Source organism: Chinchilla lanigera, unplaced genomic scaffold (assembly GCF_000276665.1).
Source record: "Chinchilla lanigera isolate Chin_1 unplaced genomic scaffold, ChiLan1.0 scaffold00029, whole genome shotgun sequence".
NCBI lineage: Eukaryota > Metazoa > Chordata > Mammalia > Rodentia > Chinchillidae > Chinchilla > Chinchilla lanigera.
In genome coordinates, this window is record NW_004955430.1 from 1737099 (window position 1) to 1752912 (window position 15814).

At 44.9% G+C, this 15814-nt stretch overlaps 1 protein-coding gene across 9 annotated transcripts in view; it reads right to left on the reverse strand.

Annotated features, from left to right (window-relative positions):
* Positions 1–15814, reverse strand: part of Pxk (PX domain containing serine/threonine kinase) — a 66467-nt gene that overhangs the window by 22891 nt on the left and 27762 nt on the right. For all 9 annotated transcript variants that reach the window (XM_005387294.2, XM_013515643.1, XM_005387295.2 and 6 more), the window contains 8 exons: positions 14451–14637; positions 7276–7353; positions 6582–6655; positions 5983–6057; positions 3085–3189; positions 2528–2629; positions 1027–1188; positions 478–595 (listed from right to left, as the gene is read on the reverse strand). In XM_005387294.2, the coding sequence (XP_005387351.1) occupies positions 478–595; positions 1027–1188; positions 2528–2629; positions 3085–3189; positions 5983–6057; positions 6582–6655; positions 7276–7353; positions 14451–14589 (853 nt within the window). In that variant the 5' untranslated portion in view covers positions 14590–14637. The remainder of the gene's footprint in view (positions 1–477; positions 596–1026; positions 1189–2527; positions 2630–3084; positions 3190–5982; positions 6058–6581; positions 6656–7275; positions 7354–14450; positions 14638–15814) is intronic.

Sequence of the window (15814 nt, forward strand, 5' to 3'; positions counted from 1 at the left end):
CTCTGCCGGGCCCTAAGCCTTGAGCTAGCTGAGCCTGCACCAGTTCCTGCACAAGGTGCTTCCCATCAGTCCTCTGGAAGAGCTCCAGGATCCAGTTTGTGGGGTCTGAGCTCCTGGATGGGCCTGCTGGGCTCTTACCTATCAGGCTCCCAGCCTGTGGCCCGTGTTCCTTTCTAGTCACGTGCCAGCTGTGGTCTGACTCTTGACACTCGCCTGAGTCCTCAAGACTGGCCTCGAGTTGCTCAGCCCTGGCTTCTGTATCTGATTCAGACTCTTTACATCAACTTGCTTCCACAATTCTAAATATTTTACAGAGTTTCTTAAGGGCCTCGGTCTGACAGACAAACAAGCCATTTGCAGTGTTTCTGGCTGTTGAGGGTGGCAACTTCCTCTGGGCCTTTCCTGGACTCCTGAAAGCGGGTGAGCAGCTCTGCACACTACCAGGACCTACAAGACCTGCCCAAACCCCATACTGACCCACAGCCATGGACGGCGCAGGAGGAAAGGAGTCCACGGGCACCGAGTCAGGTGGTCGTCCGTAGGTCATTTCGTACAGTAAGTGACCGAAGCAGTGGACATCTACACTTTCCAATGTCTGTGAGGGAAAGAGAGCAGTGCCACGTCATCTTTCAGTTTGGCTTCATGGCTCCTAGGCTCCTGCCCCAGGCTTCCACTGAGCAACAAGGCCCTGGGGCAGTCCCACTCCAATGAAGCTCAAAATCCTTTTGTAGAAGCTCACAAGGCAGCGGGGCACGGTGGCGCATGCCTATAATTCCAACACCGAGGAGGCCAAGGCAAGAGGATCACTGTGAGTTCAAGGCCAGCCTGAGCTACACAGCAAGACACTGTCTCAAAAAAGCAAAACAAAACAGCTCACAAGGCATCCTTCTAACCAAAGGGTGTGGTGCTACCCTCTACGGTTTTCCAATCAATCACTCTGCTCCCTTCCTTGCCCCGCCTGCCCTTTCAACTCAGTCGTGGGGTATACCTACATTGAACTACCGCTTGACCACCTGAGGAACTTACACTGATTTTCCTGAACTGCGTGAAGTAGGGTCGGTAGAACGAAGGAAGGCCCAGTAAGGAATTCTCAAGGTCGAGCAGCCGGCAAGTGTTCCCATCGAGCATCACGTTCGAGGCGTGAAGATGCCCGTAAGGAAATCCCTTGTCATGCAGAAACTTTAGCACCTGTTAACAAATATGTGCAGGTTACATTTCCCCCCAACTCATTCAGACACAAGAGGGAATCGCTGGGGGAGCAGCGCAGCGGCAGAGTGTGTGCTTAACACGCAGGAGACACTGGCTTAAACCCCCGGTAGGAAGCCTTGGGTTCAATCCTCAGTACCACAAGCAAAACAAAACAAATAAGAACTTTTTTTTCTTTAACTGGTGTGTATGTTTCAAACCAAAATCAAACAGGTCACTGGGGAGACTGCTGAAGAAAAACGCCACCTCCACTCTTTGGGAAAGGGAGTGATGCTGAATGCTTCCCGGCACCAAGCTCCCAAAGAACAGACAAGCAGCCAGACAGAGCAGCTCTGATGCCAAAGTCTCTGCCGGAAATGCCGTCTGATCCCAACTCTCGTCAGGCGGGGAGGTCCTCTCGCCCCGAAGAACAAGCCATCACGCGGTGCCGCTGCCGCTACTCAACAAGAGGACCGAGCTGAAAACAGCTCTCATCCCATCTTTGCCAAACTTGTTTATTAACAGAAACACACAGCAGGCTTCCACAGAAAGAATGAGACTCTGCAGCTGCCACTGAAACAAGCAGTGGCTCCCCAGGAATAGTGATGGCTCCACACATCCTGCAGAGACCGGGAGAAACCGGCTAAGGTGCCCAGGGCAGTGCACGGAGGACCAAAAGCAGAGAATACAACTGCTCTTCGTGGTTTTAAAAATCTTCTTTTCTCTTATGTTTAACAATGTATTAGCAGTAGTGTCATGTATATAATTTACAGTTAAATTTACATAACATGGGGGAGTGTGATGCTCAAGTATTTTTACTGCACCACCCGAGAAGCCTGGAGAACATGATCTAGAGTGAAATGGGGAAGGCTTGCCTTGGCTCTTCTCTTCTTCTATCTGTCTCTCTTTTGGTGCTTGGGATCAAAGCCAAGGCCTTACATATAAGCATGCTAACACTGAGCTTTGTTTCCGGCCCTGATAGGAGACGGTATCACTGCTGGTCACACTTGTGCAAGCGAGATAGAGGTTTATATACATAGGATATAAAATAAAAAAATCTTGTCACAGAGATACAGATCAACCTAAGGTAACCCAAAAGTTATCCACTCAGCAAAATTCTTAAAAATCAGACACAAAATTGCAACAGCCAAAGCTTTTGGAATTTAAGCTACTGATACCTTCACTTCAAATATTTGGCTGTTGAGGTACAGTATGTTTATTAGCAACTTACAAATAACCAGGCAATGTCAGTGATTTTGGATATTGCCTGAGAACTTTGCCATAAGAACACATTTTGAATGAAACTGCAGTGTAACTTACACAGAAGTTAAGTACCTCTTACCTCTAGAATCTGCCGTCCATATGTTTTTATTTGCTGGAGTTCAAGGCCCTGAATCTTCTTAGGGTTGCAGTACTTCTTTAGGAATGGGTCCTTTGGTTTTGCCTGTAAGGAAAAGCAAAGAATACATAAGGAAGTGGCAGAGGAACCACCAAGCAGAGACGACCAGCTCATGCGACTGGAGTACAAAATGGAACAGTCAGTGTCTCTGACAGAGGCTAACCTGGGCTCTGGCCCTTTCTCTGTTCCAGGGATGTGCCCAGGCTTGGCCTCAGCAGTTCCCCAAGCCTCGCACAATGTTAGAGCTCTTCAGTACTGAGTTGTTAACAAGTGCAAGCCACAAACTTTAAAACTGACCCAAGACAGCAGTCTACAATCACCAAATGTCTCATCTTTCCCTCAGGTAGGGAAAGGAACACTATTTAACCAAACTGGGTAAATCTTTCCAACCAAAATCAAAATTAAAGTAAATCCTTAAGGTCTTGCTTCTGGAACCTTAGGTATAGCATCAATAACAGGTTCTTGAGAACTTACTGATCACGAACTTGCCCCACAAGTACCTTGTAGATCAGATCTTTCAAAGTTCCTTTTTCATTAAACATCCTGATGAGCAGTGCAGAGGATTCACTAGCTGTGGCAAAAGTAACCCGGTAAATGTAAGGGTGCTGCCGAAACAAAAAAGAAACCCATGTTGATTCACCTCAAGATTTAAGTCCTATTAGGTCCAGAATCTGCTTACGCACTCAAGCAGCACTTTGGTGGTTTTGCTGCACACAAATGTGACACCCCCTGAAGAGATGGCATTTTCAAGTTATGAGATGACCAACTAGTTCCTCCTTCTGAGGACATAAACTGCAGTGACAAAAGGAGTGCACAGCTTCCTATCCACTGGTGCGAGCTGCTTGCACAGTGAGCTCTACCTGTGAAAATATCTGCTTTGGTGTATGCACTCTTATAGTTCAGGCTAAAGCAAGGTGGAAGACGGGAAAAGTTTGTGTTTTGGGAGTAGTGGCTTTTTGCTTTTGTGTTTTGGGTTTTTTGAGCCAGGGTCTCACTGTGTAGTTCAGGGTGGCCTTGAGTTCACTCTATAGCTCAGGCTGGCCTCAAACTCATTGCAATCCTCCTACCTCAGACTCCGAGTGCTGGGGTTACAGGCGTGCACCACTGTGCCTGGCTGGGAGTAGTGGTTTTGATATTCTTTGTCTATAAACTGGCAAAACATACAGCCGAGGCTGAGAATAATCAAGTAGGGATGCAGACGAAAGTGTCTGCTCACAGCTTTGCCTGGTATTCCTTGCTGCTGTCTGGATGCCAGGTCAGGGAGCGTGACAGCCAGGAAACAAACAAAAGCAGCATCTTCTGGCATCTTAGCCCTTTTGGAAAGCAGCTGGCATGAATCCTCCTGCCCTTCTACAGACATCTGCAATATGATGAATCCCAGTACCCTCTCAGATGAGGACACTGATGTAAAGCAAGTAGGGTGGGGAAAAGACAAATTACTTAATGCGTAAAAGGAAAGTCCTCATCTGAGCCGGCATGAACTGGCTTCGGACAGTATTACAATGCCCACTAGGCTCAAAGGAGTATTATGACAATTTAAACCCATGGGAGCTAAGAATACAGGGATTTGGGACACAAAGGGGATAGGCAAGGGTGGAATGGTGTGTGTGTGTCCAAGAAAATGTAGTAACTGACCACCAAGTTTCTGAATGGTTGTTGCTGAGTTTCACAGCTTTATTAAGATAGGATTCACGTATCATTACAACTCACCTATTTAAAGTAGCCAACCAAATAGTTTCAGTATATTCACAGCTATATGACATCATAATCTGTTATAGAACATTTCCATCACTCCAAAAAGAAATTAAAGGAATGGAATAAAAAAATCCCTGAATCCATACTGATGTAAGTAAAAGGGCTTTGTGGGTACAGTTCAGTGATATAGCACTTGGCTAGCATGCATGAGGCCTAAGTTTGATCCCAGCAACCTCTCACAAAAGGAGTGGGAGAAAGAATAGAGGAAGGAAGAAGGGATGGTCTTTTGTTCTGGTACCAGGAATCAAACTCAGGACCTTGTGCTTGCCAGGCAGGTGCTGTGCCGCTGAGCTATATCCCCGGCCCAGGGATTGTCTTCTTTATGGTAGAATACCAACTAGTAAGTACCGGAGGCATGAAGAATGCTCAAACTAGTGAATTCGATGCAGGATATTCTAATAGTCTCAAATTACCTTCCCACATGTTACTTTCAATTCTGGGTATTTATCCTTGGAGAACAAGCCTGGGTACAAATGGTGAGCTAAACTGGTTATTTTGCCTTTTTTCCTTCCGCTTCTGGAGGCTGAGACCAGGACCTTTGCACTGAGTGATATCCCCAGCCCTTCCACATTTTATTTTGAGACAAGGTACTGTTTTGTTACCCTGGCTTGCCTCAAATTTGCAGTCCTCCTGCCTCAGTCTTCCACATAGCTGGAAGTTTACTCAACTAAATCAGTTGAGAAAACGAAGGTACAGCCAATGGCAGTTCTATGTAATCAGTAATAATGGTGTTGTACTAGATTTACTATCAACTAAGGATCATGGTGTGCCATTAATGAAAAAACACTGGGTTTTAAAACCATAAATATACATTTAAAAAAAAAATTATACAAAAATTCTAAGACAGTAACATTTTGGTTCCTGTATCTAGTTGGTTGGGATGTAATCTCAGGTGAGTTTCATTTTCTTATTTTTATTCTTCTGTGCCTTCTGCCTTTTATAATTAATGTACTCTTGTATGAACTATGTTTTGTAAGAAGCAGATCTTTATTAAAGGAAATATAAGGTGCTGGGGACACAATTCAGAAGGTGAATACTTGCCTAGCATGATCAAGGGCGTGGGTTTAATCCCTAGCACCACAAAAAAGAAAAAAGGGAAGGAAGAGAGGAAGGGAGGGAGGAAAGAAGGAAAGAAGGAAGGAAAGGAGAGGGGATGGGAAGAGAGGGAAGGGGAGAGAAGGGGAGGGAGCTGGGCTTAAAAGTTTGTGCTGACAGTTTGTGTCATGCAACCAAACTCCAGAAGACAGCATTTACCTTGGCCATCCATCATACCTCATTAAAAGCTTGGTTTCACTAGCGTGACAGAACATTGTTTTGTTTTGATTAGTCTCTTGAGACATAGTCTCACTATCAGGCTGACCTTGAACTATGGAGCCCAGACTAGCCTCAAACTTGGCAGTGATCCTCCTGCCTCAGCTTCCTGAGTGCTGAGATTACAGACATGCGCCTGGCTATAAATATAATTTTTAAATGCCTCTGATCTGTGGTAGAACCATGCAATTTTGCCCTGCACTGAAATTCTCTGTACCTGTCTGTTCTCTCGAGCCTACTGAGTATTCTAGCTCTGCTATCCCTGTTCACCTGCAAGAAAGCACTGCAAGGCTGTGATTACCACTGAAAGTAATACTAGCACTCATACTTACCAAACAGGAAGGCAGAAGTTTGATTAGACACTGAAAGTCTTTATCTGACAAGTACTTGTCAGGGCCAAGGTCAGCCTGGAAACATGAGAGGAAAAATCAGGGCACTGCCTTGGTCATCAGAAGAAAAATTCTTTTAAATCATTCCCTCTAATACGCCATCCAGGTACCTGACTGTAAACCCAAATGAAGTGTTGCTCCTCAAGGCCTTTCTGGAGAGGTAGTGCATAAACAAACACATACCAGGACTTTACTGTAATCATACGTGGTCCCACTGACCAAATGTATCCCTAGAACACCCCAACTGGGGAGAAAGTAATGCCCAAATATTTTCTTTGGAGGTAAACTCCAAAACTGTCCACCTTAAAGAGATTTCCACAGAACTATCTTAAGATGTTTCTGGTTTTTTTCCAAATGTCTACTAGCTGACTCAATAGATCTATATAACCAAATAAAGAGCAAAGTGACTTAAAATGATTGTCGTTTGATGTGGGACTGAGGAAACCCTGACATTATCACTGAGGTCTGCAGTACAGTTCTATAACCCTCTTGTCAGAGATCCAAATTTCCTGAAATAAAACGGAAGCCAAGAATTAGCTTACCCAGCTTAATACCAGCCGTTCCTTTGGCTGATTTTTAATCTTCATCAAGAAGTATTTTTTCCTAATCCTCCAGCCTGCCATAAAAGCACAAATAAGTTTGTAGCTCCATAATTTTTACAACAGATGACTTAAACAACTAATCAAAATTAAGTTTGTCTATGTTACCCACAGCCGTGTAAGCACTTGGAAAACAACCATTACCAAATGGTAACTGGTAGAGGCTATGCTCAAGAACAACAAAGAAATGGCTCTCTTCTTGGAAACAGTGGAACAGTGTTTCAGTTAAGATTCAGTGAAAAGGACAGATAGTAAGTGGTGGTTGTCAAAGTTACTGCCATCCAAATCCCTCTGCTGGGGCTTTAACCAAGATGAAGCATTAAAAGTTAAGGTCTGTATCCTCAAGCAACAGGGAGGCAAAAAGGACAAGAAGGTTCCACAGATATTACACTTCATCGGAGTGTAAGAGCTTTTCTGGGATAGGAATCCAAATCCATTACTAAGAATCCAGTTCTGAGGTCTGGATTGAATTATAAATATAATTTTTAAATGCCTCTGATCTGTGGTAGAACCATGCAATTTTGCCCTGCACTGAAATTCTTTGTACCCGTCTGTTCTCTCGAGCCTATTGAGTGTTCTAGCTCTTCTATCCATGTTCACCTGCAAGAAAACACAGATCGAGCAGCCAGTTTCTCACCTATGTCTTTCAACGGTTCTACGACCTCCCACTTTGGTTCTGATCGGAAGAACATGGAGACCTGTTGTAAGGCAATTTCTGCAAAGACATTTTTGAAACTCATTAGTCAGACTTATTATGAAAGAGTCCTATGCTTTAGAATTCTTCACAAACTAAACCCTTACAGTCTATGACCTCCTTGAAATATTTAATTACAAAAAATAAGAAAAAAAAAGAAGAAAACTGAAAACAATGGTGGAATTGTAGATTGGACCTTGGAAGAGATAAAGCACATTAGTGGAAAACTGATGAAATCTGAGTAATGCCTGTATTAGATTTACCAAGGTTAATGTCTCAGTTTTGATTTTAAAAAAGTATGGTTATATTGTAGGCAGCTAAGTTCCACAGATATTAATATACAGTCCTCGAGGACATCGGCACAAAAAATACAGACATCAGAATGTGGCTGGAGGCAAATCTGGAGAGCCAGGCCTCGGGATGGAGAAGCAATAGCCAGGCCTGTGCGCCTCCCTAGAGATAAACAGCAGCGACTGTGCTGTAATCAGCACCATCTGGTCCGGTGGGCCCAGACAGGCACCGAGCACGTAGGTGGCTGACCAGAGGGTCCGGATCCATACTCCTCTCCTTTCCAAGAATTCCTTTGATCTTTCCATGCACCCTGTCTACATGACTCACTTCCCCACTGGATCAGTATTAGCTAAGCGGCTCTGTTTGCAATCCTACAGGTTAACTGGAGCCTGACCCACACGGTGGTTTCGCTCTGCAAATTACTCGTGACAAAGGACCCCTCCTGAAAATCCGGGAGCGATTCTCCTTCTCCTTACTGCCAATGACACTCTCTCCTAACTTCCTTGGTTTGTGACCTCATCCCTCAGTGTAGTAAGGCCACCTACTGTGCACATTTGACATTTAACAAGTCGGGAGCTGTATTTTCCCGCATCAGGTATAGAAGATGTTAGCACCGGTGAAACTGGTGGAAGGGCACACACGGAAACATTACTATCACGGCAACTTCTTTGTAAAATTATTTGAAAATTAAATGTATTTAAAAAGCAAACAATACAATTATTACTGACAAGAAAATACATAGTTTTTAAAATTGGAAAAATCTAAAACACGTAAAGTAGCTGGCCTAAGACAAGAATTCGATATACGCACCAGACCACAACCCAAGCCCAAGATTCAAAATATGTTCTAAGGTCAGGCTGGAACAGCATTTAATGTTCCAAGTGATATTTATCCATCTTCACTCCTCATGAAGTTATAGTTTTCACCAACAAAGAAATGATTAGCCTTAAATATATACTGGCAACAAAAGCCAGTGTTTTAGAAAAACATGTACATTCAGCAACAACAGCTCTATTGTGCGAAGTCACTGAGTGTCTATTTACCGGAAAAAATATCCCTGCTTTTTCTCAGCGCTCATCTATCATGCGAATGCTTCCCCCTTTACAGATGGCAATGAGAAGAGGAAGTTCTTTAAAGTTCATTGTACTAAGAAACTTATCAGCGTAACTGCGCTTTTTTATATTTCCTGAGAAAAGCACATCTGTAAGTTGCCACTTCCTTTCAGTGGCAGTAAATGAAGCCACTCCCGATTCCTGAAAGCACGCAGCAATATTCCCAGCGCACTGTGGAACTTCACCTCTGCCTGGCGTCAACTGCGTTCCAGGGAGAGTAGGCATGAGGGAGTCGCCAGAAATGTTCTCCCTAAATCGAAGACCTCCTCTGGAATTCGCGTGCTGAGAGCACGGCGAACAGTATTTGGTGTATTTTATAGCTCCTTTTGCATTAAGAGATTTGAGAAGATAGGTTACTGGCCATCTGTTTACTGACTCAGTATGACTCGGCAGTACGTTCCCTGCTCAGGAGTAAACAAGTGATGACAAAATGTACATTTACGTCAGTACCCTAGGGTGCAACAAGCCATTATACATTCTTATTAACATCTCTGAGAAGCCGCACCTCCTCTATAACAATGCTGATATAAAGAGTTTTTAGTATTTCCAAAATAACTTGAAAGCAAACTTGAAATTATTTTAAGTTAAAATTATTCACATCAACTTTGAGAAGGAGAGCGAAAAGTAATTTTCTAATGCAGTGCAATGTCATTTCAAGAGACTGTTAGACAGTTGTTTAAAATTACCAGTGAGCCTAACTCCCTACAAAACCATTTATCAACATTTACTTTCTGTCATTATGTACCACACATTGTTTTAAGAATGGGGAAATATTAGTCAACAAACGGAGCATGCTAAATTTTTACTAAGAAATAGATTCTTTTTCTTTTTTTACCAACTTAGAGGTTATAGAACTGGAGAAATGACATTTTCTTTCCACTGGTCTGTGACTTACTGTCAAACAAATGGCATGGCTGCCATGTTCCCAGTGTTAATGTCCTCCCTCCCCAGACTCAGTCAGCACATTTCAACCCTCAACACCTCTGCTCAGAAGCCTTTACTGGTTCCTCACTTCCTTACCAAATCAACACTACCCTGTTAAACCTGGTGTCCAACATGCCTCTGGCTTAACCTGTCTTTCTGGCTTTATCTCCCACTGTGTGCTACCCCATTCTGCGCTCCGAGGTTTGCCTCCCCCGCTGGGATCCAAAGTGGACTTGCTCAGTCCCACTTGCATTTTCCACCCAGCCCACCTCACCTTCCATGCTCCGCCCCGCCCTACTGCTCGCTCGCCTCTCCAGGACGCCGTCTCTTACGGAGCTACCCCCTCACTGCAGTGGCTACTCTCCTCCACTAGCCTGCCCGGTCTGGCTAGAAGGGCACCTCCTAACCTGGGGAAAGCCCACAGCCACTTGGAGAGACTTCTCTCCCCGTCAGGCTAACTTCCACTCACAAGTCAGCCTTCAGGGCGGCTCTCAGCTCTTCTGAAAGTTCTCCATCCCCAGGTCTGGACTATCTGCAACTCCCAGGCCTCCCCCACTTCCCCCTGCGAAGGTGTTGTCCCCCATTTACGACCGCAAGCTTCAAGGGTCACCTCCTTGTGTAAGCGCCCAGGGATGGCAGGACTGTGGGGGAGGGGCTGTTCCTTTCTCCTTGCCACATATGCAGCACCTGGCATATAGTAAGTACTTCATAAATTTTTCATAAAGAAAGAACTAAAGGTTCAAACCACGGAGATGGATATGGGCCGCTCATTAGAGCATGAACCCCATGGAAAGTAGGGCCTGTGCCCTCTATTTCTTCAGCACCAGTGGACACATATGGAGTGCTGAGAAACCACTGCAAGACAGAAAAGTAGAACAAAGCCTTCCAGGGCATCCTTCCCACTGCAAGGATAGAACCGGACCTGACTCTCCCAGCCCTCAACCTGCATGGCAGCAGAGATAGGACTCTCAGCAGGAATCCAGCTCAGCACTACGGCGGTCATCAGCAAGCATGGGATGTAGTAAAGGAGGTAAGATAGGACAAGGAATTTTGCAGATCTGGGGACATCTGGAGACACCCAAAAATGTACAGTGGGCGCCTCAAGGACTCTGCTCACTGAGGTACAAGACAGCCGCAGAACTTCGACCACTTTGCTCCCCACAGAGGGTCTTTTTGCCCTCTGTCTGCCTGCACCCAGGCACAATAAATTCTGCGCCATGCTGCCTTTACACAGCCTGGTGGTCTCTGCTGGTCTCTGCCTCTCGCGCTGTTTGTTACACCAGGAGGCTCAGGTGTTCTGGGTGCTCCCGGAAGGCTGTCTTTCACCTCCTGGATCCCACCCTCTCTAAAGCACCCTGCTTGTTTTGAATATGATCTCCTACCCCTAGTCTCTCCCTCCCTTTATCCCACTATTTAACAGATTTCTGGGATTTTAGTGCTAGAAGAGAATTTCAATATGCCCTGGTCCGTTCTCCCCTGCCCAGCCTCTGGTTTTGTACATCAGGATGCTGGCGACCCCTGAGGAAAATGTTGCTGCTGACAAACTTGCAAACAGGATCCAGGTCTCCTAATTTCTGGTTCAAATGACTTTCGCGTAGGTATTAAGAGCCCCTTTTCTCTGAGGAGACATGGAAATTTGAGAAGGGAAGATGGCTGCAGGGCACAGAGGCTTTTAAATGACAGAAGCAGCCTTTTAGTAAGTCGATGATGGTATTCCTCGTGTGTTTCTCAATACACTCCTCATGACTGTGAGACACCCGTCCTCCCTGTCCAACGCTGGCCCTCGCTCAGATTTCCTAATTAAACAAATATCTGACAACTCCCCACAAAGGACCAAGGGCCTACATGTACCTTCTGTGCATTTGGTCATCTGGAAAAAAATAGGAAAAGAATGAAAGACCCAGCGATTCCAGGCTGGGTCTCTGGTAGACACAAGGCAGATGCTGATGTCCTGAGCGCTCGAGCCCCCCATCCCCTGGGGACGTGTGTCAGCACAGTCCCCTCTGACAGGAACCCCAGGCCCAGTTACAGCAGTGAGCAAGAAAAGTGACTGTGGAGCTTGGCTGCCACGTGAACATGGGCTCAAACCCCACTGAAACCAAGCTGGGTGGAGACCACAGGCGATCTGGAAACTGAGGAGGAGACACTGTCCACACTCACAGGCACAGTGCCCCAGGGACGCAGGGGCGCCACTGTACTGAGCATTTCAGGAAAGGTCTGGTCAAGCTGCACAGAGGAGGTGGCCTGACAATAGCAGGTGAGTCAGCTAAGAGGCAAGGCAGGTTCTAATATTTCATTGAAAGGGGGAATAAATCAGCATCTTTCTGAAAACAGTATTCTTCACCTCCTGCTTCATTTAGGACTCTGCCCTTTAACTAGAAGCTGGGCTCTTATGCGCCTGGATTTTGGTGGGTGTCCTGGTGGCCTTTTTATTACCCTGCTCACATTAACTTTGGACTCTTGATCATCTGCCGTGCTGCGGGGAAGAGAGCTCAGGGACACTGTGGAAGAGGTGCAGCGTGTGGAGGTGCAGTGGGAGGAGAAACTGGGATCAGACAACATTCCAGAGGCCTAGGTTTTTAACGCAAAAAATCTCAGCTCAAACAACAGTCACACAAATGCAAAAGGCTAAGTAAGGCCCTCCCTCTCTGGGGATCGTGGTTCCCTTATCTCTAAAAGGACAAGGAGGCTGGGTGTGGTGGTGCATGCTTGTAATCCTAGCACTCAGAGACTGAGGCAGGAGGACTGCCATGAGTTCAAGACCACCTTAGGCAACACAGTAAGTTCAAGGCCAGCCTGAACTGCATAGCCAGACTCTGTCTCAAAAACCCAAAACCACACACACACCAAAAAAAGAAGAAGGAATGGGGGGTAACCCTGATCAAACAGTCCCAAGATCTCTTCCAGCACTGATCCAGGTGACTCGATGTACTCCCGGCACAAGCTCCATGACTGCGGTCAGTGCATCTGCTCCGAGCCTACACCCCCAGCTCTCAGCCCTGCCTCTGGCACATGGTGTAGCAGATAGCTGATGTCTGCTGAGCGAATGGCGTAATTACATGTGCAAGGCATTCCGATGCCTGCCTTCAGAACGCCAGCAGCCTCTCTCGGGAAAGAATGTGGACAACATGACTAGCACTGAGGTGGGGCTGACGGTAGGTCAATCAGGATGACTTGCCGACAATTTGGGCAACAATCGAGATGAGGTGAAATAAGTTCTCCTTCTCCTGGCTACATTCTGGAAAGGCATTCTTCTCAGCCCTACACAGCACCTCACTAGCAGACGGCGGGTACACAGAGGCAGCTCTTCACACTTTAATGCGCGTGCAAAGGTCCCAACTCAGCAGGTCTGGGATGAAGCTGGAATCCTGCACTTTCAGCCACTTCTCATGATGCCAAGAATGTAGCTAGGAGGAGTGCTTATTTCACCTCATCGCAGTTATTCCCAAAACTGTCAGCAAGTCATCCTGACTGACTTACCAAATCAGCCCCACCAGAGAACAACACTGTGAGGAGCAGGCCTCTCAAACTTGGTAGCATAGTGGAGTCACCTGGGAAACTTTACACATCACAAGCCCCTTCTGCAGAGATCCTGATTTAATTGGCATGCCTACAGCCTGGGCAACAGGATTTTTTTAAAGCCTCCCAGGTGATTGTATTATGCAGAAAAGTTCAGAGTCTAAATAAGTAGGTCTCTATTCCTCCCTCTGAAACAAACAGAAATAACAAGTGCCCCCCTCTAATTACAACAAAAGCAATGTTTTCTTTGTTTGCTCAGATGCTGGAGATCAACCCCAGGCCTTGCACACGCCAAGCAGGTGCTCTGCCACTCAAAGCAATGTTCTGAAACCCAGTTATCTGTTGTTCAAGCTTTTCCTTTGTTTTGTTTCTTTTTTTTTTTTTTTTTTCCGGTACCAGAAATGGAACTCATGACGTTGCGCTTGCCAGGCAGGCACTGTGCCGCTGAGCTAAATCCCCAGCCCCGAAACCGTTATCTGATAAAACCTCTTCTCTTGAGCACTGACCTACCATGTACAGGTTCTTGGGCTTGATCTCAAGCACAAAACGCAAAAAACTATTCACTTAGCAAGGAAATGAACAATGCCCATGTTCCACTTAGAAAAACTATGCATGAGTTGCTTTAACCAATCGATTGAATCCTATTCATTGGTTCAGATCTACAATGGTTTTGATTGATCTCTGCAAGGCAATACCAGACAGTATATTAAACATTTAGTTCTTTCTCCTGCTGCCATCAGACTAAGCCTGCTGATGCTGAAGCTGTATGTGATCCGTATCGGAAAAGAAGCCTTTTCCACCCGAGACCCCTGGGGGCTCCCTGATAAGCAAAAGATGTGGCAGAGAGCCAGCCTCTGTGCTTTGCACCGCAAGGTCCCTAGGGAGCAAATGGGGAGACACAGGAATAAATCCCTGGAAAAACCAGACACACTGTACACTGTAAATACAAGCAACAGAGTCAAACTGAGACGACTGTATACATGACTGTGGATTACTTACCCTCTGTTCTGTCAGAAGAAGATAAAGACAAGACTGTAACTACATAAGTATAATACTTTCCTTCATATTTTTCGTGGATATATTACAAACATTTTCAGAAAGAAGTGTGTTCTTATAAATCTACAGAAAATTACAATCAAGTAAGTCTTTGTAAATAAACAGCACCCTGTTACACAGGTGTCCTTTTCCCATCTGGAAGTAGTTTGTCCCCCTGACATCAACAGCTACGAACACAGCCCCATCCGACCAGAGCTCGTGGACTCTTATGCTTACCAGTGTAGTTTGCAGAATAGTTGTTTGGATCTAAAAACTTCTTAACCAGCTCACAATTAGACAACATATGATTTGTGGTGATAACGTTGAGATAGTTCTGAAGACCTTTCTGTCTCTCAGCTATGAATTCACGATCCATGTTTCCAATCAGTTTTTTGGGAGGAAGAGGTAGACTTAGGCCTGCAATCTTACATATATTAAAAAAAAAAAAAAGAGTATACTCACGTCATCCACAAATAAGATTCAATATCAGAATCATCACAGTTCATTAAATTTTAGACAAAAGATCTTAACATGCGTGTAAATTTAGGTGATATTATAAAAATGTTTTAAAAAAAATTAGGCATTACGATGCTACATGAAGAATAGTGACTTTATTTTGTTGTTGGTTTTTGAAACCAGGTCTTGTTACGTAGTTCAGGCTGGCCCTGAACTCACTTTGTAGCCCAGGTTAGCCTCCAAGTCACAATGATCCTCCTGTTTCAGCCTCCTGAGGGCTGGGATTACAGGTGTGTGCCAGCACGCCTGCCTTACATAGTGACTTTAAAACTTTAAATTTCAAACAAAAGTTTCTAAATTTACACAGGAACGTAACATCAAGAGCACATTATCTTTAAAAAATTGTTACTGTCAGTCCCGTGAAACTTTGTCTCCCAGCACCCCTAGGACAAGATGACAGACCCATTCTCCTCTCTCCAGAGACAGCCACATTCAATTCTTTTCAATTTGTTCAGCTATCTTTGGGCACCGGGGACTGATGAGGCTGTTACACCCTAATATTTCATTTTTAGGCCTTATCTATGTGTTTCCTGTTATGGAAGATGAGGATTAAATTCCTTCACAATTCTGACCTTACCCCGCACACATCCTATCCACATTTTCCCAACAGGGTCACATTACAATTTAGTTATAATTTAGTTGTTTACATTAGATAAATGATACCTGTAATAGCTATATTCAAATATAGCTATTAATATATACCTGTAATAGCCATATTCAGCTATAACAGCTGAACCTTTTGGAGGTAAACTGAGACCCCCAAAAGATTATGTAGTTCCCAGAAGCCTGCCTTCCAGCACACGCTTCATCAGTGAGTTCTCATCCAAGGCGCTCTCAGCTTACGATGCTTTTCCCGTTGTTCTGTTTGTCTCTGGCAGGTGTGTGTGTGTGTGTGTGTGTGTGTGTGTGTGTATGTGTGTGTGTGTATGTATGTATGTGTGTATGTGAGGTTTGGGGAGGAAGGAAATGTAAATGCAGCTGTTCAATCCAATACCATTTTCCAGATCACTTGAAACTCTTGAGTCTGTTTTTTAGTCTATATTTTAAACTATCAGATTGGCATTTTAATTTCGCAAGCAAAGTGA